Below are 27,721 nucleotides of genomic sequence, written 5' to 3'. Positions count from 1 at the left end.
TTTTTCTCTCTCTCTCTCTCTCTCTCTCCCCCTCCCCTCTCTAAAACAAGCAAATAAAAATAAAGGTAGAGGGCCCTGGCCAAGTAGCTCAGTTGGTTAGAGCATCACCTCAACATGTCTTGGTTGCTAGTTTGATCCCAAACAGGGCACATACATGAATCAACCAATGAATGAATAAACAAGTGGAAACAAACAAACAAAAAAATCAATGTTTTTCTCTGTCTCTCTATCTCTAAAAAGCAATAAATTAATTAAATAAATAAAAGTATAAAAATTTGAGTCAGGAAAGACTAGTCAGGGACAAAATGTATGAGCTTTCGCTATACTGAATACTTCTGAGGTCTAAGTTATATTCCACATGGCTGATCTTGTTGGAAAAGAGTACTATAATTTACAGACTATAAAATAAGCTAATAAAAGTCAATAAATGTACAACAAACTCAAAATTATACTGCATTAAATTCCATATATAATCAATTTTCAATTAAATATTTTTTTGTACTACTAATAGGTTACAATTTTAATTATGTTTTCCTAAAACTTTTAAGGCTATATACCTCATCAATTCAAATGTAAAATAAAAATTACTAAACCACACTAAACATCATAAATTACTTCCCATATTTCTTTTAATAACGATTTCACTATGTCTGGGTTTATAGAGACACATATTAACATATTATCATTTCAACTTAACTTAGGGGTAGTCAACCTGGTTTCTACCACCTACTAGTGGGCATTCCAGCTTTCATGGTGGGTGGTAGCAGAGCAACCAAAGTATAAATAAAAAGATAGATTTAAGTATAGTAAGTTGTTTTATAAAGATTTATTCTGCCAAACTTAGCGAAAATCCAACATAAAGTACTTGGTAAGTAATTATTATTATATGCTTTAAGTTGCTGTAACTCTGCTTTATAAATTTTATAAAGTAAAGTTACTTCTCTACTTTATGAATCACCATTACTGTGGAACCGGTGGGCAGTTAGAAAATTTTACTACTAACAGAGATACAAAAGTGGGCAGTAGATATAAAAAGGTTGACTACCCCTGACTTAACTCATTCGATTAAGTTTTGAAATAAATTATAAATGTAAAACACTAACTTTAGAGTTTGCATAGCCATGCTTAAGGAGTTATAAAGAGAAGGCTCTCCATGGCAGGTCATATCTACAGCTTTCTTCAAAGATGTTATGTGTTTCCTAGGGTTTCCTAAAATAGAAATGAAATAATTTACTTTTATTTATTTTATTTTTAAATTAAAGTTTACATTTAGTATTATTTTAGTCCTGGTCAAGTAGCTCAGTTGGTTAGAGCACTGTCCAGATATGCCAAGGTTGTGGGTTCAATCCTTGCTTACAGCACATATAAGAATCAGCCAATTACTCATAAATAAGTAGAACTACAAATCGGTTTCACTGGCTCTCTCCCCCACCTCTCCTCTCTAAAAAATCAATCAATAAAAATTTTTTTAAAATATATATTATTTTATATTAATTTCAAGTATACAGCCTAGAGGTTAAACAATCATATACTTTACAAAAATTCCTTCGGTTAGGCCCTGGCCAGTTAGCTCAGAGTGTCATCCCAAAATGCCAGGGTTGCAGATTCAATCCCTAGTTAGGGAACATATGGGAAATCAGGCAATGAATGCACAACTGGGAGAAACAACAAATGAATGCTTCCCTCTCTCTCTTTCTCTCTCCCCCTTTGTCTCTGGCTCTCTAAAACCAATCAATACATTTTTTAAAAAACTGTTCCCAAACTCTCTATATACATTATGGAAATTTATGTCTCTCCCAAAATTTACATATTTATGTTAAAGTACAGAATTCCTTCAATTTGTATTTAGCAACATAGACTTTTATTAGATGTTTGTTATATAATGTCTCACTTCATACTAAAAAAACATATAGTAAGTCCTCAATGTTGTCAACAGGTTCTGTGACTTTAAGCAAAACAATGTAAAATGAGACCAATTTTTACCATAGAGTAATTGATATAAATAAGAATTAAGTTCTGGCTGATGTGTGGTGGTGCAGTGGATAAAGCATCAACCTGGAATGCTGAGGTCACTGGTTCAAAACCCTGGGCTTGTGGTCAAGGCACATATGGGAGTTGATGTTTCCTGCTCCTCCCCACCTTCTCTCTCTCTTCTAAAATGAATAAATAAAATCTTAAATAAAAAAGAAGATTATTTCCCTTTTTAAAAAATTTATTTATTGACTTTAGAGTGATGGAGAGAGAGGTAGAGAGTGAGCGAGAGGGAGAGAAGGACAGAGAGGGAGAGAGAAGGGGAGAGAGAGAGAAAGAGAGAGAGAGAGCGCGCAATGTTTCTGTATATACCCTGACCAGAGATCAAACCAGCAACCTTTGCATACAGGAAGGTTCTCTAACCAACGGAGCTATCCAGCTAGGGCTTGAAAAGATTATCTCAAGCCAAACAGTACAAATGAAGAGAGGAGAAACTGCCAAATTCTTTAGAAAAGTTAAAAAATACATTACATCACCAAGAAGCTGGTGTGAACAAGACACATATCATTTGACCTTGTGTGAAACTGCTAGTGTTTCCTTCTTGATGACTCATAAAGTATCTCACAAATGATGGAATCTGAGATTCAATGAAATATGGTATTCTTAGAAATATTCTATTTCAATACTGTCTTTATATTAATTAATGATGATCAAAACATCATTAAATTAATATTTTTAGATTTTTTTTAACTTACTGATTTTATACAGAGAGAGAGTGAGAAACACTGATTTATTGTTCTACTTATGCATTTATTGGTTGATTCCTATATGTGCTCTGACCAGGGATTGAATCTGCAAGCTTGGCCTATCTAGATGATGCTCTAACCAACTGAGGTACCTGGCCAGAGCCAATTCTTTGCTCTCTACATTAAAAGATTTAATTTATAAAAAGTTAATATTGAAATTAAGTGGATTTTCTGAATGGTTATAATAGTTTTATCTTAATAATTTAAGGATAAATGTATAGATCTTAAATAACCACATTTATTTTCATTGTAATTACAGTCACCCCTGTGTAGAATTCAATTTAAACCAGTTCATCCTACATACCAAGTTTAATAAAGAACATAAAGAAAGGCCTAATTTAACTTACTAGGTAACCTTATGGACGGGGTTACAAGGTTGAGTAAATAAAGTCAAGTACCTGAGACTTGTAAAGGTAATTTTATGCATACCTGAGAGTTCTGTCAGTTTTTCAGCTCTTTTGCTCTTTGTTACAATAATTCCAATCTAAAAATAAAAACAAAATGATTATTAATTTAACAGATTATTTCTTCTTGATAAGAATGTATAATACATAACTAGGCCCTGGCCAACTGGCTCAGTAGTAGAGACCTGGCATGTGAATGTCCCGGGTTTGATTCCTGGCCAGGGCACACAGGAGAAGCACCCATCTGCTTCTATACCCTTCCCTCTCTCCTTTCTCTCTATCTCTCTCTTCCCCTCTTGCAGCCAAGGCTCCATGGGAGCAAAGTTGGCCTGGGCAATGAGGATGACTCCATGGCCTCCGCCTCAGTTGCTAGAATGGCTCCAGTTGCAATGGAGCAACACCCCAGATGGGCAGAGCATTGCCCCCTGGTGGGCATGCTGGGTGGATCCCGGTCAGGTGCATGCGGGAGTCTGTCTGACTGCCTCCCCGTTTCCAACTTCAGAAAAAAAAAATTACATAATTAATATAAATTAGTAATTACAAAAGTAATAAGGAACATGTGAGAGACTTATTCTCATGATGCTTTTGACATAAATTTAGCTGTGAGTTCACAGTGTATAATTTAATTTTCAAGAGCTATCATGCTTTTCTTTAACAAGTGTACCAAAACTGGTTCACAATCTGAATCAATAATTCATAGAAAAGATGCCTATGTTTTAAAAATAAATTATGTTTGACAATAATATCAGGAAGCTAATGCTGAATTCCATGACTTATTTACATACCTGACTAATAGGATTTTGATCAAAATATTCCTCTACAAAGTACTCCAACAACTGTTCAAATAAAACAAAAAGGAAATATTAAGTAAGAGCAAAATAACAACCATAGAGAACATATTATGGGCTACTTATTTAACAAGCATGATTTTTAAGTTTGTAGATTTTCAAAAATAGTAAAGTGATAAATTTTAAAATAAAAAATAAATAAAAATTAAAATATCAAATCTGAATTTGAAATGGTGAGTGATAAGACAGGTTTAAGCTAGGCCTTAGAAAATGAAATCATTTGGACATGTAGGACAGAAACAATCTAACTAAGAAAGAGATCTAATGAAGACAGAAAAGGAGAACAAGCAAAACTGAGGAAGGAAAATGATCTGACTTTGGGTGATGGCCACACAACACAATCAACAGTTCAAATGCTATAGAAATGTGTACCTGAAACCTGTGTACTATTATTCATCAATGTCACCCCATTAAACCTAATTTTTTCTTTTTTTTTCTTTCCCAAGTTGAGAGGAGAGAAGATAGACTCCCACATGTGCCCCGACCAGGATCCACCTAGCAACCCCCGATCTGGGGCTGATGATCTGCCCATCTGGGCCACACTTGGCCTGAGGCAGAGGCTCCACAGAGCCATCCTTACCACTCAAGGACAATGTGCTCGAATCAATTGAGCCATGGCTGCAGGAAGGGACAAGAGAGAGAGAGAGATAGAGAGAGGAGTGAGGGGAGGCGTGGAGAAGCAGATGGTCACTTCCCCTGTGTGCCCTGACCCAGAATTGAACCTGGGACATCCACATTCCAGGCTGATCCTCTACCACTGCGCCAACCGGCCAGGGCCTTAATTTTCTAAATTAAAATTTAAAAAAAGAAAGCCTTTTCCCTCACCCACCCCAGTATTCCAAGGGCTGTGCCCGGCACACAGGAGCTCTAAAATTAATGGATTACATGAATTAAAATATAAATGATATGAAAATTTAGGATGGGTGGGAGTAGGGAAGAATTCTTCATCCTCACCCCAGCCCAGTCTCTTCATGACCATGTACTGAATGTTATTCTTTTGAGAATTAATTTCTTTAAAGAATTTTAGGACCAAAAGACAAATGATGAATCTATAAAAAGAAGGCAACAGATTGCAAGTGATCAATGCAAGAAGACTGACTCATTAGCTCTCCTGCGGACAAATTGCTGACAGAACAACTTGATGTTTTGGAGTCTGTGTGGGGTGTTTCTTCACCTCAGCACTAATTTTTGCCAGAAATTGTCTCAAGACCTTAAGCACAACTTGTTTAGACATTTCCAATTCTAATTTTTATATCTAGGCTGTTAAAAATACTGATTTTGACAGCTTAAAATAATGGCCTCAAATTTGGAATAATTTACATTCTAGAATTAAGATAATTCAGGCATTTCTGCTCGCCATTCCTGATGCTGGCCTGTTGGTATTCAGCAGAAGATATAGAAGCCTTAGGAAAAATTCTAGCCACTGTCTGGCTGTTGTGTTTACCCTAGACATTCTCCCCTTTAAGTCCTGGGTCTCAGTCCCAGGGAGTCAACATAGAAGGCATTCAACCAGCTCAGCGGCCCTGGCCTTGGCCCAGTGCTCTGAGCTAGATTCCAAGCACACCTGCAAAACAGATTCCTTGCTCCCAGCACTCTGCTGACGTTTTCAGCATGAACCAGAGTCTCTCTTGGTCCATGGCATTCCTCTGACTGCTAACTGGATCGTCTGTCCACCCTACTCCTCAGGAGCTACTCTGTGGTTCTGGCTAGATGCACCTAAACCAGAAGAAAATCTGGTCCAAACTCTGAGGCTGGGCCCAGGAAATGAGCTAAGTGTTCATCATGTTCTTCAGGGAAAACGTGAAAGCAGGAGCTTCCCATTTGACGTTCCTCCTTATCCTCCTCGGTACCAGGCACATCCTCACTTGTCACATGTAGTCCTTTCCAAACTGCTTTGCAGTGTCCTCCACATTTCACATGTGAAGAAACTCAGAAAGACTAAAGAATTTGCCCAAAGATACCTGACTTGTGACTGGGTTAGATGGACTGCAAGTTTGTGTTAAGATTTCACCTGTCACCTCTAGCCAACAGGTAGATGACTGAGTCAATAACCTCCATGGAATTCAGCAGATAGAAGAGACACTAGAGATGAAAAGGCCCTCTCTCAAATATGTGTCATGTGGATGGATTTGAGTTCAGATCACTTAGAGCATCATTGGTCTCTGGGATGTTACGATTGGAAAGGATATTAAAAGCCATCTAACTCACTCTTTAAATAATACCCAGTGCCTGAACTCTTAAGTATATCCAAGTAGTTCTCAACCGGGGATGATTTTTGATCCTCAGGAGACATTTGGCAATGTCTAGAGACATTTTTAGTTGTCACAACTTTGGTGAGGGGTGTCACTGGGTAGCAGAGGCCAAGGATGCTGCTAAACACCCTACAATGGCCACTCCTCCTCAGCACAACGAAGAATTATCTGGCTTAAAATGTCAGCAGTGTCAATTAATAAACCTGATGTATAAGAAGGCAAGATGACAGAAACTAGCTATTGAAGATAATCTGGACCACACAGCCCTCATTGTTACAGACAGGAAAATGTGGCTCTGAATGGTAAAGTCACTTACCAATGATTGCACAGTAAATTTTGATAGATCTGGTTATAGATGCCACCTGATATTGAACACATGGCATATATATATATATATATATATATATAATAAAGTGAAAAATTGTTTATAAAGGCATTGTATTTATAAAAAAATGTGCAAAAAATATTGACAGCTATCATTACCAGGCATAGTCACATTTATTCTGCATCTATAGCTGTAACATATGCGAGAGGAAGATGCTACTTAGATATAATTCATATCTGTTAAAGTAACAAGGTATAGAAAGGAAAAAAAACTAACTCCAAAATCTCATAGGTAGTAAGGGCATAGCCTGGAATTGATCCCATGTTCTCTGTTAAATCAAAAGCCTTTGGAATGATTAGTTCCAGCCCTGGCTATTCCCATGACTGAAGAGGCATGGAAAAACAGAAAGTTTATGTCCTTCTATTTGAGAACTGTAAGATGTCCAAACACCTCTTATTATTATATTACAGTCATCTGCATTTGATATATTTGTTGAGTCCACTGCCATGAAGGATGCTGACCTTACTCCTGCAGGCACTTCTGTTGGGTGTATAAAGCGCTCTAAAATTTCTGGGAGATAATTAAGCACTATGTATGAAGAACCACTCTTTGATACAGTGATTTTACTCACTGGAATCTGTCCTAAGAAAACAATCAGAACTGTAGAGAGATTTATGTACAAAGATACTATGATAATAATAATGGCTGGGATTTACTGAGCTCATGCCATAAGCCAGGATTTGTGTTAAATGCCTTACATGCATCAGCTTATTTACTCCTAACAACACTGTGATGGGAGTAGTACTCTCACTGCCATGTATATATGGGAAGATAAGGCTTAGAGAGCCTCAGTAATTTGGCCAAGGTTACTTGGCTACTTCATGATCAAGGGGATTCAAAACCAGGCAGCCGGATTCACCGGGTTTCTCCACTTCAATGACTACGCAAAACTGACTAGTAGCAGCAAATCACAACTTTCTTGGTGAAAATGAAAGGAACCTGAACTCATTAGTGCCCTTGGTTAGGTGAATTATTACCTGTTTCCCTCTCTTGGTATCTTGACCTGAAGTAACTTTGTGCCTTCGGTAACAAAGACACCAGGTATAGATGTGCTTGGAGGCTCTGCACATAGTTCACACTTGGGCATAATGTTATTTAGAGCTTAGCTCTGGTGGTAGGATGGAGAATGCAGCAGACTGGAAACCAGACAGAACTCAGTTTGAATCCTGATCTGGCATACCCTAGAAGTTTAGGCTTTGTTTAGTGAGCCAGCTTTCTTTCACCAAAGAGGGAAGTCACAGTAAAATAGGAAAGTAACGTCATCCACCTCATGGGGTTGCTGTGTAGAATTCTTGACTTGTAGAATGCTTGTGGCATACAGTCAGGGCTAAGAGTTCGGCAACTGGAACTAGGCAGTAACAGCACCCTCTACTGGTTGGGGCACTGAGGAGCAAGGCTTGCTGTTTGAGGGAAGTGGATTCCCAGCTGTACTGGGGATGAGCAAATAAGGGAATGCCACCTGAGAACCCTGCACTCTTTCGGCAAGTCCTATGAGCAGCTTTAGAACAATGTAAATAACATAATTGGCTGTGGGAATTTACACAAGCAGGAAAAAAAGATTCTGGGAAATCCTGAGATCTGAAAGAGAGGGATTGCTCTTTTGTGGAAGTTCTAGCAGGTCACTTGGAACTGTGCCGGGTCTGGCTGTGCCTTTGAAGGGGAGAAGGTCAGAGAGGCTTGTGTAATCACGGGGCTGCCTCTGACATCTGCCCCAGCCTCAGACAGTTCCTTCCTGAGAATGGCCCTTGGGATGTTACTAGCAACTAGACTTACATTTCCTGGTCAGCCCCAGAATAACTTTTGCTTCAGAGGTGACTCAGCTTGGGAAAGGCCAGAACTGGTGGCTCCTTATCACAAGAGTCTGACTCACTGAGTGTGAGTGCTGGAGGAAGCACTGGTGATAAATTAGCTCTGCTGGCTCCTTCATTCGGGACATAGGACAGGTGAAGGGACTTTTCCAATGTCTATCCTGCTACTCAGTGTCAGTGCCAGGTCACCATCCCCAAGCACTGTTGGCTCAGAGTCCAGAAGAGTTTTTTTCTCCCAGCAATGTTTATTTGCAATCTTGGAAGACCTAGTTATTGAATTATGTTTTTGTTTGCTTGTTTTGTTTTTTTAGACAGAGACAGACAGATGGGAAGGAAGAAAGATGAGAAGCATCAACTCGTAGTTATTCACTGATTGCTTTCTCATACGTGCCTTGACTGGGGTGTTCCAGCTGAGCCAGTGACCCCTTGCTCAAACCAGCGACATCTGAGCTCAAGTCAGCAACCATGGGGTCATGTCTATGATCCCACGCTCAAGCTGGTGAGCCTATGCTCAAGCCGGCGAACTTGGGATTTCGAACCTGGGACCTCAGTGTTCCAGGTTGATGCTCTAATCCAACGTGCTACCACCTGGTCAGGGTAAATTATGTATTTTACTTAAGCATTTAAGGAGCTTACAGACTTTTGTATAATCAACACGTATATGGTGAACACAAAGAAGTATATAGCCATCCTGCCAACAATGGCTAGCAATTATTATTTTTTTAATTGAATTTATTGGGGTGACATTGGTTAATAAAATCATATAGGTTTCAAGTGTACAATTCTAAAAAAAAAAGAATTGGGGCTGGGTTCTGATAAATTAGGAATATTCTGAATGTATTTATAAACTGAAGAGATTGATTCAAGTAACTCAAAGGAGACAGAAGATTCAATAAAGAAAAGGAATAACTGACAAAACAAGATCCTGACTTGAGGTGGGAGAGTAGAAACTAAAGGCATATTTATAGTAGTCCCCCCTTATCTTTGCGGAATACTATACATTCCAAGAACCCCATGGATGCTCGAAGCTGCATAGTTTTTTCTATACATACATACATACCTATAATAGAGTATAATTTATAAATTAGGCACATAAGAGAACAATAAAAATAATTAATAATAAAACAATTATACTGTAGTAAAAGTTATGTGAATGTGGTCTCTCTAAATATCAGACTGTATGGTACATACACAGTGGATACACCAAGTGATGACTCATGTCCGTGTGGGACGTGTCAGGACAGAGCTGGAGCACAACATTTCATCACACTATTCAGAACGGCATGTAACTTAAAATTTATGCATTTATTTATCTCTGGAATTTTCTATTTAATGTTTTCAAACCATGGTTGACCATGGGTAACTGAAACTGAGGCTAAGGGGAGACTACTATAATTAGCTTTCTTGGTGTAACACTTCCCTAAGTAACGTGGTAGCAATTCTACTTAGCTATAGTTTGTACTAACTAAAACTAAAACTCAAAAAAAAAATTATTTGCTTTACAAATATTTCTTTTAGCCCTGGCTGAATAGCTCAGTCTGTTAGAACATCGTCCCGAAGCAGAGGTTTCTGGTTCAATCCCCCAATGAGGGCACATACAGTAACAAATCAATGTTCCTGTCTCTCTCTCCCCCTTCCTCTATCACTAAAATCAATAAATACTAAACTAAACACTGAATCTCATTTTCTTTACCTTTAAAGTACATGTCAGTCTGTTCGGCTTTAAATCTTGGTCTTCCATTGTTCTTGATCCATCTACTACTACATAAAGATGACGCATCTATACAAAGGAAATACAAATAAGAATAAGTTTCAAATACATTTTTGAATCAGAAGTAAAAATGGCATTTAGTATTTACATAGTCTACATGTATATTTTTAATATATCCTTTTAAAAAGTTTGTTTTACTATTGTTTATTCTATCAAGTCAGAATGCTTTTTGACCCCAGAATAGTTTTGTACCAGTAGAAGAAAAAGTAACATACCATTCCAAGTCGAACTTGTCCATGGTGCTCAAATACTCTGTTAAAATTATGCAAACATTTTAATGGACTACCATATACTACCCAAAAAATCAATACAACTTTTCAACTAACCTGCATATTTTTAATGAAGTAAATTATTAACTTATATAAAATCCACATAATTATAGGCATTTTGGATAGTCCCTAAAGACCCATTTCCCTACTGAGACGCTAAGTTGCTAGTTTTTTCCCCCTATTCAGACAATCAAGGTCAGTTTCCCTGAAACACTACTGATGTTAAATACTGAGTTGTGGGTATAGGTGGACAGATGGCTTAAAGAAATATATTTTACCTTTTCTAACACACTTAGAAAAAGTTTACATACCTTTTCCTCTTTGCTTTGAAGAGAATGTCTTCTATTGTAGCTTTAAGTGAGCCTGATTCATCTTCTTTAAGAATCTCCCTATAAGCAGTAATTACTTGTTTAAGAAGACAAGCTAGAAAGTTATTAATGCAAGACAAATGAAAATATATGTCCACATAAAGACTTGCATGTAATGTTCACTGATGCATTATTTGTAACGGCCAAAAATTATAAACAATCTAAATGTTCATCAACTGATGGATAAATAAAAACATGATATAACCATGTAATAGAATGCTATTCATCAACAAAAAAGAATGAATTGCAATAGGTGCTACATGGATAAAACTTGAAACAGCATGTTAAGTGAAAGAAGCCAGACACAACTGACCACATATTATATGAATACATTTATATGAAATGCAGACAGGACAAATCTATAGAGACAGAAAGCGGATTAGTGGTTGCCTAGGGCTAGAGTTATGAACTGAATTAATTGTAAATGGGCATAAGAGCTTACTGGAGTGATAAAAATGTTCTAAAACTAATTTATGGTGTTGAATGCACAACTGAACAAATTTTCAAAAAAAAAAAATCACTGAATTATATAAGTGCTGGTGAGGATATGGAGAAAAGGGAACCCTCCTGCACTGCTGGTGGGAATGCAGACTGGTGCAGCCACTGTGGAAAACAGTATGGAGATTCCTCAAAAAATTAAAAATCGAACTGCCTTTTGACCCAGCTATACCACTGTTAGGAATATACCCCAAGAACACCATAGCACTGTTTGAAAAGAGGAAATGCACCCTCGTGTTTATGGCAGCATTGTCCACAATAGCGAAGATCTGGAAACAGCCCAAGTGTCCGTCAGAGGACGAGTGGATTAAGAAGCTTTGGTACATATATACTATGGAATACTACTCAGCCATAAGAAATGATGACATCGGATCATTTACAACAACATGGATGGACCTTGATAACATTATACTGAGCGAAATAAGTAAATCAGAAAAAACTAAGAACTATATGATTCCATACATAGGTGGGACATAAAAATGAGACTCAGAGACATGAACAAGAGTACGGGGGTTACGGGGTGGGGGGGAGGAGAGGGAGGGGGTTGGGGGAGGGGAGGGGCACAAAGAAAATCAGTTAGAAGGTGACGGAAGACAACCGGACTTTGGGTCATGGGAATGCAGCATAATCAAATGTCAAAATAACCTAGAGATGTTTTCTCTGAACATATGTACCCTGATTTACCAATGTCACCCCATTAAAATTAATTAAAAAAAAAAATCACTGAATTATATAATAGAAACAGGTGAATTTTAACATGAGGCAAAAAAAAATGTCTAAAAGAGAAGAGAGAGTATAATAATGCCCTACTCACCATGTTCTTTCATAGCCTCCTTCCCATCGCTTAGTTCTTTCAGGTTCTTCATCCATTTTTTTCCTTAAATGTATTATATTATTCAATATCCTATAAAAATAATTAGATTGTGAATTTCCTAAAAATATGTCACCAAACACCAACAATTTGAAAAGTAGCCTGACTGGTGGTGCACAGTGCATAGACTGTCGACCTGGGATGCTGAGGTCTCAGGTTCAAAACCCTAAGGTTGCTGGCTTGAGCAAGGGGTCACTGGCTGCACTGGAGCCCTCCGGTCAAGGCACATATGAGAAGGAATCAATGGACAACTACAGTGACACAACTACAAGTTGACGATACTCATCTCTCTCCCTCTCTCAAAAAGAAAAAAAAAAGCCTGACCTGTGGTAGCGCAGTGGATAAAGCGTCGACCTGGAAATGCTGAGGTCACCAGTTCAAAACCCTGGGCTTACCTGGTCAAGGCACATATGGGAGTTGATGCTTCTAGCTCCTCCCCCCTGTCTCTCTCTCCTCTCTAAAATGAATAAATAAATAAATAAATAAATTAATTAATTAATTAATTAAAAAAGTAAAGAGGTAGGCCCTGGGCATGTAGTTCAGTTGGTTAGCAGACCGTCCCAATAAGCCAAGGTTGTGGGTTCGATACCTGCTCAGGGCATATATGAGAATCAACCAATGCATTCATAAATAAGTGGAACAACAAATCAATGCTTCTCTCCCTTCCACTCTGTCTAAAATCAATTTTAAAAATAAAATAAAATTGATTTTAAAAAATTGAAAATGGGAAAGTAAATATACAAAGTAAAACAGTCTTGAAATTTATTCAATAATTGCTGTTGGACATATGGGAGTTGATGCTTCCTGCTCCTCCCCCTTCTCTCTCTCTCTCTCTCTCTCTCTCTCTCCCCTCTCTCCTCTCTAAAAAAAAAGAATAAATAAATAAATTTTAAAAAAATTGAAAAAAAAAATTGCTGTTGGGTGAAAATACTTTACAAAATCCTCATGAAACTTTTTTCCATTTATTCCATCCCCAAGAAAATATACAAATATTTTCTCACAAATTTAACGCCAATAGAAGTACCATTTTATAATTTTTTAAAAATATGATTTTTAAAAAATAAAAATGTATTATATATAGGACCATAGATTTATGAGAAGTAGGTACGGGTAAAAAGAAAACAAGATTAGCTACAACTAATGATTATAGCAGAGTGATGGATATAGGGTGATTCACTGCACTATCTCTCCACCTTTATGTATGTGTGAATTTTCTCATAATCAATGTTTTAAATGAAATTTATGATTATTTATAAATGGTAAGTGCTTATGGGTCATAATTCAAAAAATGACACAATATTAAATCTACCCTATTATCTCAACTATTAAAAGAAAAAAAAGAAATATTTAGTAACTCAAGAACTATACAATTTCAATAAACAGAATGATTTCAATAAATATGTTTCATCTGGCTGATAAGATTAAGGGTGATTGATTTTTTACTTCTATATTCTTTTCTGTATTTTCATATTTTCAATATTCACATGTATTTCATTAATAATCAAGGATAAAAGAGGAGTACGGGAACCTATTAAACATAATCAAGTAATACACATCCCGTAACATCCACTTCTCCACCATTCTGAATAGAATCTTTCTCCCTACTTCACACTCTCACTCTCAGCTTCCTTAGTGGATAAGTGAAAGTTCAGCCTGACCTGTCCTGGCAGAGTAGATAGAGTGTCAACCTGAAATGCTGGGGTAACCGGTTTGAAACCCTGAGCTTGCCCAGTCAGGGCACACACGAGAAGCAACTATGAGTTGATCCTTCCCACCCCTACCCTTGCCTTTCTATCTCTCTCTCTCCTCTCTCTAAAATCAATAAAAATCTTAAAAATAAATAAATAAAAATAAATGAAGGCTCAAAGGAATCCAAAGTGCCAAGACATTAAGGACAAAACAAATGCCATCATTAGCAGGAGCAAAGATTAATCTGTAATGATGAGGACTATAACCAAGAACTTACCCTCCATTTATATTATTGTTGCTATAGAACATATTTAAAATTTTAAAGAATTGACTTATTAATAGACTTCTGGAATTAAAATCTATTAACAAGTTGGAGACTTTTTCTGGCATCACTGTTTTCTGTTATAATTATTTATTATTTATTAAAATTCTGTGTCTTTGTCTTTCAGTCAGTGTCTCTCAACTTTGTGTCTGTTTCAATCACCCCCTGGCTTGGAAGAAATTCTGTTGTTTCAGGAAATCTGGTGATCCACTTTAACATCCTGAAAGAGAAATGACTTAATAATAACTTCCCTGTTATTTCAATGACCTGTAGAAACATAGTATGCAGTGACTAAATTGAACGTTTTGATCCTCCATGCAAGTGTTTTTGTATATATTATGTCAAAAATTAAAGGTTTACATGTTTTCAAACTCAAATTCTTTAAAAGGTGGCTACTGCTATCCATCACATCAAACTATTTTATTTTTAGTTTATTACTTTGAATTATCTTAAAGTTCAGAAACAAAGTGAGAACTAACAGGTAGAAACGCCAAGCAGGAACAATTCTGCTTCACTGCTTACAGGGACTTTTTAATTAGAGCTGCCTGCAACGGTAAAGTACTGGGATAGCGCAGGTATTAAGCTCCCCATAACTGCAGGCGTCTGAAGGGAAGTTGGATGTTTACAAGCATGCTGTTAATAGAGAAGGACATTATGCGTCCTGAAGAAAGAGGTACTTTGTGAACTCTTAGGTTAGTCATCTCCTGTGACTTCCTAATATTCCATCTTCTTAAAATATCACTGTCCTGGCCTGGCCTGGCCTCTGGTGGCCCAATAGATAAAGTGTCGACCTGGAACACTGAGGTCAAGGGTTTGAAACTCTAGGCTTGCCTGGTCAAGGCACACATGGGAATTGATGCTTCCTGCTCTTCCTGCCCTTCTCTAAAATGAATAATAATTTTTAAAAGCCTTTAAAATATATTTTTTAGGCCCTGGCCGGTTGGCTCAGCGGTAGAGCGTCGGCCTGGCGTGCGGGGGACCCGGGTTCTATTCCCAGCTAGGGCACACAGGAGAAGCGCTCATTAGCTTCTCCACCCCATACCCTCTCCTTCCTCTCTGTCTCTCTCTTCCCCTCCCGCAGCCAAGGCTCCATTGGAGCAAAGATGGCCCGGGCGCTGGGGATGGCTCCTTGGCCGCTGTCCCAGGCGCTAGAGTGGCTCTGATCGCGGCAGAGCGACGCCCCGGAGGGGCAGAGCATCGCCCCCTGGTGGGCAGAGCGTCGCCCCAGGTGGGCGTGCCGGGTGGATCCCGGTCGGGCGCATGCGGGAGTCTGTCTGACTGTCTCTCCCCGTTTCTTAGCTTCAGAAAAAGTACAAAAAAAAAAAGAAAGAAAAAAATATATATATTTCTAAAATATATATCACTTATCTGTTCCCCGAGAATCCAACGCCAGAAAAGCCATTTCCCCAGCGTATGCCCATTGGTGTGATTTCTGAACTCAGAATCCTACCTAAACACAAATGAGATGTGCACCAAACATCCAATTTATGAAACTTTTCCTCAGACCTTATCCTAGAAGGCGCTGTGAGACAGGCAAGGGCGTTTACTGTCCTGTTTTCCAGGTGTGTATTAGAGGCTCAAAAGCTGCTAACTCACGAGGCCACATAGTTGGAAGCAGGTGACAAACTCGAACCCAGGCTCACAATTCACGAAACTCGCATTCTGCCTTAGGGACATTCCCCACATTGCAGCCCCAGATGTTTGTTTCCGTGCAATTCCCCAGAAAGAAATTGCCCTCCTCTCTTCCACATGGTCCCTCACATCCTCATTCCCTATGACACTGGTCAGGGCCATTCAGCCTCCGCTTGGGAGAGGGAAGGCCCTGCCTTGCTACCACGCTCCCCAGGCGACCGGTCCATGCCTCGGATGCCTCTAAACCGGGAACTCACCGGTCACGCCTGACGCCGATCTGCCCGGAAGTCGCTCTGCCCGGAAGCTCCGCCCAGTCCGCTCTAAGGGAGCCTATGAAGTCCTTCCGCTGTGAGCGGTGGCAATACAGAAACGTTCCGAAGGCTTTAAGTGGAGGGTTTCGGGCCAGGTGTTCCGAGTCGCGGCAACTCTGGAGCTGACTTAGGAGTGCAGGGAGGAACCTCCAGACCCCCCTTCCAGGTGGGTCTGGAAAGGGGGTCTGGAGGCGAGGAAAGCGTCCTTCGGTCTTAGAAGGTCGGAGGCCCGTTAGCTGTCGCCCTGGGAACTGAGGAGCATGATTTTGTTTTATTATTTTTTTATTTAGTGAGAGAATAGGCAGAGAGATTCCCGCATGCGCTCCAACCGGGATCCACCCGGCAAGCCCACTAGGGGGCGATGCTCTGCCCATCTGGGCCGTCGCTCCATTTTATTATTTCTAAAAGTTGGCATGAAGAATTCAGAGCACAGCAGCAGCAGCTAAATCAGAACCTTGCTATGCAAATTTTTGGGACACCTCTGCACCTCCTGCTGTTCATGCAACAAAAATTTTATTGAGCACCTACTTTGGGCCTGATATGAGAAACTGACAAAACATCTTGGCATCATGGAATTTCCTTCTACTATGGAGACAGTTATAAAGAAAAACATAAGCTTGACTTAGGGTGGTCAGGCTTACACAGATGATGTATTGTAGTATAGTACACCTGAAATCTATATAATTTTATTAACTACTGTAACCCCAATAGATTCAATTAAAAAAAACATACTCTATCAAATGGTGATAGTGGCATAGAGAAAAATGAAGCATAAAAAGGGGAACTGGCTGCAGTTTAAAATAACGTGGTCAGAGGAGTCCACACCAAGATGGTTTTGCCATGATTAAATGAGGAAGTTAACCACACTGATATTGGGGAAGATCTCTCCAGGTAAAGGGACATGCAAGTTAAAGGTGGAAGAGCATTGTGTGTTTGAGGGGCTGCGTGGGAAAGCAGGGGATGAATGGCGGTCAGAGAAATAAGAGAGGTGGGTGGCTCTGAACATCGTGAGAACGTGAGAACGTTGGAGAGATGATGATTGCTTGAACTAGTGTAGTATGGCAGTGCAGCTAGTGAGAAGCGATTTTATTTGCAACCTTGATTGGGTCTGTGTTATGAACAAGGAGCCAGTGACTCCAAACGTTTTTAATTGAGCAACTGAAAGGTTGGAGTTGCAATTACTGAGAGGGTGGGGAATGAGTACGACCAGTTCAGTTTTGGAAAAGTTGTTTGAGATGCCTGCTAATGCATATGGAATTAAATACTAGCATTTCCCATGCTTCAGAAATGGAGAGGCAAGGCACTCCCAGAATATCTGAAAAAAAGGTTAGCCCCGGGAGATGAAGAACAGAAAGGAACTCCTTCCTCTCTGTTATCTGTATTGCATTAGCACCAAAATCTTCACATGTATTCTACCCGTCAAAAACATAAACAGAAGACATCCTGCACAGTAGAGTAAAGAACAGACCTGGATTTAAAATTGGACTCTGGTCTGATTAGCAACTGCAAAGTTTACTCTTATCTGTATAGATTTTAGTTAAAGATCCTGACTCAACTAGAAATTCTAAAGCAAAACAAAACCTGCATAAATCCATGGTAATCCCTTGCCATGATTATGACACAATATTTTAATTGTATACAAAGTAACAGAATAAATTATCTAACCTAGCCAAATGTTTCAACTTGTAAAACTAAGGGACAGCTGTAAAAGAATGGAACAATTTATTCTTTGCCCACAGGTGGCTGGACATAATCCACCAAGTTAGAAAAAAAAATTTTTTTTTTAATTAATAGAGAAGAGAGAGAGTGAGAGAGAGAGAAGGGGGAGGGAGGAGCAGGAAGCATCAACTTCCATATGTGCTTTGACCAGGCAAGCCCAGGGTTTTGAACCGGCGGCCTCAGTGTTCCAGGTCGACGCTTTATCCACTGCGCCACCACAGGTCAGCGAGTTAGAAAATTCATGAACAGCTCAGCCAGTTGAATCAAGCTGAAAGTCAAACTGTGCAACTTCAGACTGGGAGAGGTGAACCTGCCTATTCCCATACCTTTAGATGGAACTTAATCATTTGAGAGACTCCTTAAAAATCTCCAGAATTGCTTATAGCAGTATCTAATAATCTCTATTTTGATATATAAACTATTCTTTTAAAGCATTTGTTCATCATTTATGAAGTCACAATGCCAAGCCTAATGCAGTTATGTCTCAAATTCAGAATTTACACCCTAAAGCCGCACCCAACACAGATGAAGCATGTAGGGGATTGGTGGGTAAATAAACCTATAAGACACAATTTGCTTTTTAAAAGGTTGTTTAAATAGTTTCACCTTCTGGCTTTGGGAAATAGATGTAACTGGCCATATTTATTATTTATTTTCTGACAAGGACTGATCTAAGTCACACATTAACTACCTTTATATATTAGGTGCATGTTGTTAATGTTCAGGGTCTCATGAAGAGGAGCTGCAAAGGGAATGAGGCAGCAACAATACTGCAAGTGGAGGACCTCAATCTCTCCAAGATTGAGGTGCCTTGGAGAGATCAGCTATCCAATTTATTAAAAAGAAATATGTCATCTTGTGTAAGAAACTAGCAAGCAGAATGCAGTGTACACTTTTATTATTTAGTTTTGCAAAAGTGATTAGATTTCTCTTGCCCTTTCTGAGACATACCACCACACCATCTGCTGTCTGATTCCTGACCTGCAGAAAGCTCCAGTTGGGCCAAACACCCATGTCCTTGGCCTTCCCTGGATGCGACTGCCTTCAGTCATGTATGCTTGGTCTCGACCTTCACTTCCTCAGGATGGGAACAGAAAGTCACTCAGTGCTTTGGCTTTCCTCCAACAGGTACAAATATCTCTCTTTCGTATAAGCAAAATGAGATACAGTAAGGCTAAGTAATTTGCCCAAGGTCACACAACAAACAACTGCTGGAGGGTAAACCAAGAACACCTGCAGGAAAGAGCAAGCAGGTCAAAGGCGGATTTAACTGTGGGTGCACTGGGCGCGTGCCCTGGGCCCTGACTTCTGAAGGGCCCCGCAAAACCCCAACTTTACATTTTTTTCTAATGACACCAAGTTTGGTTTGATATGTGCAATTTTAACATGTTAATAGTACATAATATTTTTTATTTATTTAAAAATATGGTTAACATGTATTTTTATTTTCCCTTTATTTTAAGGGGCCCAATATTTTCTTCTGTGCTCGGGGCCTCAACTAATCTTAATCCGCCTCTGAAGCAGGTCCTTTGACAGCAACTAGTTTTGGAACACCCTTCTACATCTGTTGCAGTCACACACGCATCAAAACAACAAGCCTGACCAGGCAGTGGTGCAGTGGATAGAGCATTATCATACTAGGACACCAAAGACCAAGGTTCGAAGTCCCAAGGTTGCCAGCTTGAGCGTGGGCTCATCTGGCTTGAACACGGGCTCACCAGATTGAGCTTTGGGTCTCGGGCGTGAGCGTAAAATCATACACATGACCCCATGATCACTGGCTTGAGCAAGGGGTCACTCGCTCTGCTAGAGCCCCCTAGTCAAGGCACATATGAGAAAGCAATCAATGAACAACTGAGGTGCCGCAACGAAGAATTGATGCTTCTCATCTCTCCCTTCCTGTCTGTCCCTCCCTCTGATTTTGTCTCTGTCAGGGGGGAAAAAAAAAGTTCTGCCTGATCAGTAATGGCACAGTGGATAGAGCATCGCTCAGGGATGCTGAGGACCCAGGTTTAAAACCCCAACCTTGCCAGCTTGAGCACAGGATCATCCGACTTACGCGCAGACTTACCAGCTTGAGCATGGGGTTGCTGGCTTGGGTGGACGATCATAAACATGATCCCATGGTTGCTGGCTTGAAGCCCAAGGTTGCTGGCTTGAGCAAGGGGTCAATGGCTTGGCTGGAGCCTCCCATATGAGAAACAATCAATGAACAACTTGAGTGGTTCTCATCTCCCTCCCTTCCTGTCTTCTCTCTCTCTCACTAAAAAAAAAAAAAAAAATCTGTGTCCGTGTTTTTTTTAACTCCAAAGTGGCATTATTTTAACATAGTGTTTTTAAAAGTACCAAAATACTTGGGCATTTTCTTCATGAAAACTATTCCCATTAGAAGAAATGTTAATATGAAACACAGAAGTTTCATATTGAGAGGGATGAGATAATCTTCCATCTAATTTATTTGAGCTTTCACATGAGAAGTTACATGGTGAGGGTAGCAGAACCACGAGCTGCCAGGAGATTGAGTTTGAATTCTTATTTCTTCACCTGAGCCTTCAGAAATATCCAGTTGAGATACTTCCAATCCAATGCTGAAGGAAGAACTTTTTTTTTTTTTTTGTATTTTTCTGAAGCTGGAAACGGGAGAGACAGTCAGACAGACTCCCGCATGCGCCCGACTGGGATCCACCCGGCACGCCCACCAGGGGCGAAGCTCTGCTCACCAGGGGGCGATGCTCTGCCCCTCCGGGGCGTCGCTCTGCCGCGACCAGAGCCACTCTAGCGCCTAGGGCAGAGGCCAAGGAGCCATCCCCAGCACCCGGGCCATCTTCGCTCCAATGGAGCCTTGGCTGTGGGAGGGGAAGAGAGAGACAGAGAGGAAGGAGGGGGTGGGGGTGGAGAAGCAAATGGGCGCTTCTCCTATGTGCCCTGGCCGGGAACCGAACCCGGGTCCCCCGCACGCCAGGCCGACGCTCTACCGCTGAGCCAACCGGCCAGGGCCAGGAAGAACATTTTTATGTTAGGAACTGCCCCCCACCAAGTCTAAGATACCTGAAACCATGATTAAAGCACTCTTTTGCCTAGACCCTTCTTTACACATGCATACCCCCATTCAGGTCATTACAGATACCTCAGGTATTTATATGAAAACATTTCATGTTATTAAAAGTACTTAAGCCTGACCAAGCAGTAGTGCAGTGGATAAGAGCATTGGAATGGGACGTGGAGGGCCCATATTTTGAGTTTGAGGCTCAGCCTGACCACAGGATGGCATATATAGCTAGACTAGATATAGCTAGTATAAATAGGATGCCTAAGTTTATGTTGATAAGGGGGTAGGGCATGGGGAGGGGGATTCACATGGTTAGGGCTAGTGTTAGGGCCAGGATGGGGGCGATAATGAATATTGAGATGGATGATGTTAAAGGTTGAAGGGGTTCTTTAATAAATAATTTTACTGCATCTGCTATTGGCTGGAGTAGGCCGTAGGGTCCAACGACGTTTGGGCCTTTTCGTAGTTGTATATATCCTAACACTTTACGTTCTAATAGGGTTAGGAATGCTATGGCTAATAAAATAGGTACAATTATTAGTAGTAGGTTAATCAAGAACATTTTGTTAGGAAGAGGAGTTGAACCTCTGGTTATAAAGGTTTAAGTTTTATGCATTTACCGGACTCTGCCACCCTAACAAACCCTGGTCTAGGGGTGATTAGTTATATATATGCGTTATCAGATTAATATTATGGTATCTGTTAGCTTGAGGGCACGTGAATGAAGTGGGCCCTGCCTCTCTTGTCCTTTCGTACTGGGGGAGGCCTAGAATAGATAGAAACCGACCTGGATTACTCCGGTCTGAACTCAGATCACGTAGGACTATTAATCGTTGAACAAAGGAAACCTTAGTAGCCGCTGCACCACTAGGATGTCCTGATCCAACATCGAGGTCGTAAACCCTATTGTCGATATGGACTCTTGAATAGGATTGCGCTGTTATCCCTAGGGTAACTTGGTCTGTTGATCAATTTTTTGGATCAATAAATGATATTATTTTGACTTGTAGGTCTAAATATTAATCACTCGGAAGTTGTGTTTTATTCCAAGGTCACCCCAACCCAAATTGCTAATCTAAGTAGAGTTGTGTTAGATCATGTCGATTAGTGTTAGTTCTCTTTAGATTAGTTAATTAAAGCTCCATAGGGTCTTCTCATCTTATTATATTATCCCCGCCTCTTCACGGGGTTGCCGGCTTGAGCACGAACTCACCAGTTTGAGTGCGGGATCATAGACATGACCCTGTGGTCACCACTAGCTTGAGCCCAAATGTCTCTGGCTTGAGCAAGGGGTCACTTGCTCTCCTGTAGCCACCCAGTCAAGGCACATATGAGAAAGCAATCCATGAATAACTAAGGTGCCACAATGAAGAATTGATACTTCTGATCTCTCTCCTACCTGTCTTCCCCTATCTGTCCCTCATCTCTGTCTCTCACACACAAAAAAGTACTTAAAATGCACTCAAAAATTAAAATAGGACATTTTATTAACATCACACACAGCAATTCCACCTTATCCAACCCATTAATTTATTAACAAAGTTAAGTTAGAATGGGAGTATAGAACCTAATAATCAAACATTCCTAGTTTAGTCGCGTGCTTGAATATGACAACGGACCAATTAATCCATCAGATCATTAGTTTTCTTTACTGTAAAATGAGAAATGGTTGCAAGTCAATAGACTTATAAGAAATTAAATATTTCATGTAACTTTTATTATAAATAGTAATAGACAAGTTTGTTTCAAAAAATACAAAGCATTTATGACAAAACTAATATCTTATTTCTGGGTGGTGGGTACAAGTATGTTGTATTTTCTGTATTTCTTTAAATTTTTCAAAACACAGATCATGTAAAGAAATCACTTTATGCAGTGAACATTTATCAAATGGACTGCATACTTCCACAACAAATTCTTGAACAATGGTATATATAGCAGAAAGCCGAATGGAGACATAAGAATCACAGAAGGTCAGAGATGGATGAGATCTTTGAAACTAATTTAAACCTCTTATATTTCAGTGTAGGAAACTGCTTGAGTAGCTTTTCAAAATTATATCCAGCTAGTTAATGCCAACCCCAACAGATCCTGGCTTCTGAAGTGGTCTTTAGGAAGTACCACATTTGAAAAATGATTTTCGTTTTTATTTCAAAGTCCAGTTTTATGGCACAATTTTACAATGCATACTTATGCTGTTGAATTTCTACATTCAGCTGAGTAGGTTTTAACAGAATACTGGCAGGCTTGCCTTCATAAACTAAGTACAGTCACTTCCAAGAACAAGAGTTAAAATTTTAACACACATAGCCTGACCTGTGGTGGCGCAGTGGATAAAGCCTCAACCTGGAATGCTGAGGTCGCTGGTTCAAGACCCTGGGCTTGTCTGGTCAAGGCGCACACAAGAAGCCACTACTAGTTGATGTTTCCCACTTCTCCCCTACACCTTCTTTTTCTTTCTCTCTCTAAAATCAATAAATAAAATCTTTAAAAAAATTTTTTAACATACATGGAAATCAGTTAAATTGCTCAAGAGAGTCCTTACCATTTGGTGTGAATCCAAAAGGTATGAAAAAGCATAGATTATCTTTAGTTCTAAGTAGGTAAAGCACATGGAAAATTAAGAATTTCTTCAATTTGAAGAGATGAATCACTGTTATAATGGAAACATTACTTAAAAGTTTATCTTTGGAAAATGATTCAGATTTGTATACAAAAATTATGTGTGGGCAAAAAGGGCTCTGTAATAAATCTGACAGTTCAAGGCTGATCATAAATTCCTAATGGGGCAGTTCGTGGTGGGCTGTCATACCCCAGGCATATAACTTTACTAAAAGGTTTCTCTTTGCCTTAAGCAAGCCCTGTTTATTGTCCTGTGCTTCTAGGTTAACCACTTTGAAATGCCAGAGTCATTCTCTTTTTCACACCCCTCTGAAGCATAACCACCCTCAAAGGAGCATATAATCTTTCTACTGTGCTTTCTCCCACCTTCATGTAATCTTCCTTATGTTCCCTTCTTAATTCCTGTAAAAAAGAAACTGCAGGCCCTCACCTGGTAGTTCAGCTGGTTAAAGTGTCATCTTAATACAGCAGAGTTGCACGTTCAAGCCCCGCTCAGGGCACCAATAAAAGAAAGATAAAATCTGAAAAACTGTAATTCTTGGAGCATTTGAGACCTTGCTTCCTGACCTGTTGTCAAAACATCTGGCTAAAAAAACTTAAAACTTCTACAGGTTTGGACATTTTTTACATTGACATACTTACATGTCCGAATTGCATACTAATGATTAATTTACAGATTCTTCAAAATATTTTCACAAAAATAAGTTCTAAACGGAGGGGATAATCACAGTTAACTTTGCTAGCAACATGCCGGGTATTACCAGTTAATTTTACTTTAGTAATAAAAAATTTACATTTAAAAAACGTAGCTCGGCCCTGGCCGGTTGGCTCAGTGGTAGAGCGTCGGCCTGGCGTGCAGAAGTCCTGGGTTCACCTGACCTGTGGTGGCGCAGTGGATAAAGTGTCAACCTGGAAATGCTGAGGTCACCAGTTCAAAACCCTGGGCTTGCCTGGTCAAGGCACATATGGAGTTGATGCTTCCAGCTCCTCTCCCCTTCTCTCTCTCTGTCTCTCTCTCTGCTCTCTCTCCCTCTGTCTCTCTCTCCCTCTCTCTCTCTCCCTCTCTCTCTCCTCTCTAAAAATGAATAAATAAAAATAAAATAAAAGATTTAAAAAAAAAAAAGTCCCGGGTTCGATTCCTGGCCAGGGCACACAGGAGAAGCGCCCATCTGCTTCTCCACCCCTCCCCCTCTCCTTCCTCTCTGTCTCTCTCTTTCCTTCCCACAGCCAAGGCTCCATTGGAGCAAAGATGGCCCGGGCACTGAGGATGGCTCTATGGCCTCTGCCTCAGGCGCTAGAATGGCTCTGGTTGCAACAGAGCGACGCCCCAGATGGGCAGAGCATCGCCCCCTGGTGGGCACACCGGTGGATCCCGGTCGGGCGCATGCAAGAGTCTGTCTGACTGCCTCCCTGTTTCCAACTAAAGAAAAATACAAAAAAAAAAAAAAAAAGTGTTGAGAGTTAAGGGCACCATTTGAAAAATTTCATGTTTTGTGTGTTGGTTTGCACAGCTTAAAATTAGTAGCACTAACATCAAACAGGTATATTATAGAAAGAAAACACCTGATTTAATACCTCATAAAATATGTACAGAACTTGAACATTTCTGTAAGATACGTTTCAAGTCACAACTGAATTATAAATGTAATCAGATACTCTGATATAATGAAAAAGCCTAGTTAAAAAAAAAAAAAAGAATGTAAACCATAAAAGATGAAAAAGTATTTTAAAATATACAACACAATTCTGACAAGTGGGTTTAAATTTTGATTTTTAAAAAGTAAATATATATTTACAATCTTTAAATTTCACAGTGTGTTACTTTTATATGATATTTATTACCAAGATGACATAAAACAATAAAAAGCTCTTTTAACTATTTACACACAGAAAAAAAATCAACAGGGAGATTGGTAGAATGCAGTATCTATAGTAGCTAAGATATGCATGGCCAGGGACTTTATTAATGGAGTCATAAAACAGACTTAACCGAAACTGCAAGCTAAGAAACAAGCAGTTTCACTTCATTGCAGGGAACCATTTTCTTTATCTGAAAAGGAACAATTGTAAGTAACAGTTACATGAAAGGGAGGATTCTGGGAGGATTAAATGAGATCACCTATCTCATGCCTAGGGTATGAACATTCATAGCACAGTCCACTCAGCGACCTTTCTTAAAGGTTTAAAAACCTCAAAACAGTTCTTCATACAAGAACCAATGTTTAAAGCATAAAATCCTTACTTGGAGTGTACAGCCCAGTTGATTATTAAAAGCTACAGGTATTTATAAAATGCTTCAATACCGATGATATTCCAGTTACCAAATCTTTGCAATGATCACAAAGGTTTGGCCTCTCTGGTTAGAGTCCAAAGTCATTTTGCGTTCTGACAACATTGTAGAAATGTCAGGTATTTCTTCATCTCTCAAACAATGAAATCTGTCTTTTATGTTTTCTGTCTATCATAATCTCCAACCATCTTCTTGATGTGTGACAATTTACTCTTCAACTGCTTACAATAATTCCTCTTACTTTTGTAATCTGCAGACTAAAAAGGAAAATAAAATGAACCAGGTAAATTTAACAAAATAAAAACAAGTTATGTGTAGCTGCTGGGAAGGCAAAGGTTAACCAAAAAAAGGGCAAAATTAGTCATATAGAATTGTTGGGAATGTTAAATGAAATAAGATACATAAGGCACCTGGCAGTATTCAACCAGATAGGCAACTGATTCTCTTTGCTCAACAGTATCTTTTAACCCAAGTTTTACAAAGGATACCTAATTTCTAATGATTTGTAAAGTAACAAAAAACAAACTAACACACATCATCTAAAAATTCAGTAAAACAATAAACAGGTGGTATCAGTTGATTTGGGAAACAGGAACTGGGAAAATGGTGAATGAGACAGGAAACTATATATGCTTTTAAACTCTTGTATTTAAAATCATGTTTTGTAATTTTAAAAAATTTAATAGAATATTTTAATTTTTATTTATTTATTGATTTTAGAGAGAAAGGAAGGGAGAGAGAAATACCGACTTGTTCCACTTACCATATTTTTCACTCCATATGATGCACTTTTATCCCCCCAAAAGTGGAGGGGGAAATGCCCATGCATCTTATGGAGCAAACAATACGGTATTTTATTAAATATTTTAACACACCATTTGGTTCAGAATATTTATTTTCTTATTTTCCTCCTTAAAATCCTAGGTGTGTCTTATGGTCAGGTGCGTCTTATGGAGCAAAAAGTATGGTATTTATGCAGTCATTATTTGATGTTCCCTGACCAGGGATCGAACCTGCAAACCTGTAACCTTAGTGTATTAGGACAATACTCTAACCAACTGTGCTACCCAGCCAGGCCTATAAAATCTTTTAAAAACAAAAAATCACTTGCCTGACCTGTCGTGGCACAGTTGATAAAGCATCAACCTGAAATGCTGGGGTCACAGGTTTGAATCCACGGGCTTGCCTGGTCGAGGCACATACGAGAAGTCACTATGAGTTGACACTTCCGCTCCTCTCCCCATCCCCCACCCCATTTTTCTCTCTCTCTCCCTCTCCTCTCTCTAAAATCAATAAATGAAATCTTTAAAAATAAATAAATAAAAACAAAAATCATTTAAGTCCAAGAAGACTGATCACGGCAGGTGTTGGTAAGGATATGGAGCAATAGGAATTTACAGTACTCAGTGGGAATATAAAATGGCACAACCAGGAAAGCTGTTTGACAGCACCTGCCCAAAGCTGGACATGCACTTGTGTAAAGACCCTGATATTTCACTCCCCGTGTATACCTAACAAATGTGTACGTACGTGCATAGACTCTTACAAAAATGTTTGAAGCTGTATAAGCATAAAAGCCCCAACCCGGGAACAACCCGGGTTGCTCACTAATGATACAATAAATGAGTAAGTTGTTTTATTCACAACATAAATAAGCATCAATGAGCCACAGACACATGCCAAAACATGAATGACTCTCACGAGCACAGTACTGAGCAAAAGAAATCAAACATAGATGGTTTCATTTATATAAAGTTCAAAATTAATCTATAATATTAGAAGTCAGAGTGGTGGTTACCTCTGGGAAGAAGGTAAAAATTGGAAAAGAATACAAGA

General features: G+C 39.3%; 2 protein-coding genes across 12 annotated transcripts in view; both read right to left on the bottom strand.

Annotated features, from left to right (window-relative positions):
* GTF2H2 (general transcription factor IIH subunit 2) overlaps positions 1–16,208 on the bottom strand; it is a 42,280-nt gene extending 26,072 nt beyond the window's left edge. For 3 of the 7 annotated variants that reach the window (XM_066376822.1, XM_066376811.1, XM_066376868.1), the window contains exons 1-8: positions 15,810–16,137; positions 12,195–12,284; positions 10,826–10,903; positions 10,461–10,497; positions 10,168–10,254; positions 3,967–4,017; positions 3,207–3,261; positions 1,104–1,209 (exon numbers count right to left, since the gene is read on the bottom strand). In XM_066376822.1, coding sequence (XP_066232919.1) covers positions 1,104–1,209; positions 3,207–3,261; positions 3,967–4,017; positions 10,168–10,254; positions 10,461–10,497; positions 10,826–10,903; positions 12,195–12,284; positions 15,810–15,868 — 563 coding nt within the window. In that variant the 5' untranslated portion in view covers positions 15,869–16,137. The other 4 variants (XM_066376832.1, XM_066376843.1, XM_066376851.1 and 1 more) reach the window with 4 other exon arrangements.
* Positions 16,209–22,442: 6,234 nt separating this feature from the next.
* OCLN (occludin) overlaps positions 22,443–27,721 on the bottom strand; it is a 60,719-nt gene continuing 55,440 nt past the window's right edge. For all 5 annotated transcript variants that reach the window (XM_066376778.1, XM_066376758.1, XM_066376768.1 and 2 more), the window contains exon 9: positions 22,443–26,142. In XM_066376778.1, coding sequence (XP_066232875.1) covers positions 26,041–26,142 — 102 coding nt within the window. In that variant the 3' untranslated portion in view covers positions 22,443–26,040. The remainder of the gene's footprint in view (positions 26,143–27,721) is intronic.

The sequence above is a fragment of the Saccopteryx leptura genome, chromosome 1, assembly GCF_036850995.1.
Source record: "Saccopteryx leptura isolate mSacLep1 chromosome 1, mSacLep1_pri_phased_curated, whole genome shotgun sequence".
NCBI lineage: Eukaryota > Metazoa > Chordata > Mammalia > Chiroptera > Emballonuridae > Saccopteryx > Saccopteryx leptura.
This window is presented reverse-complemented; position numbering and strand designations above follow the sequence as displayed.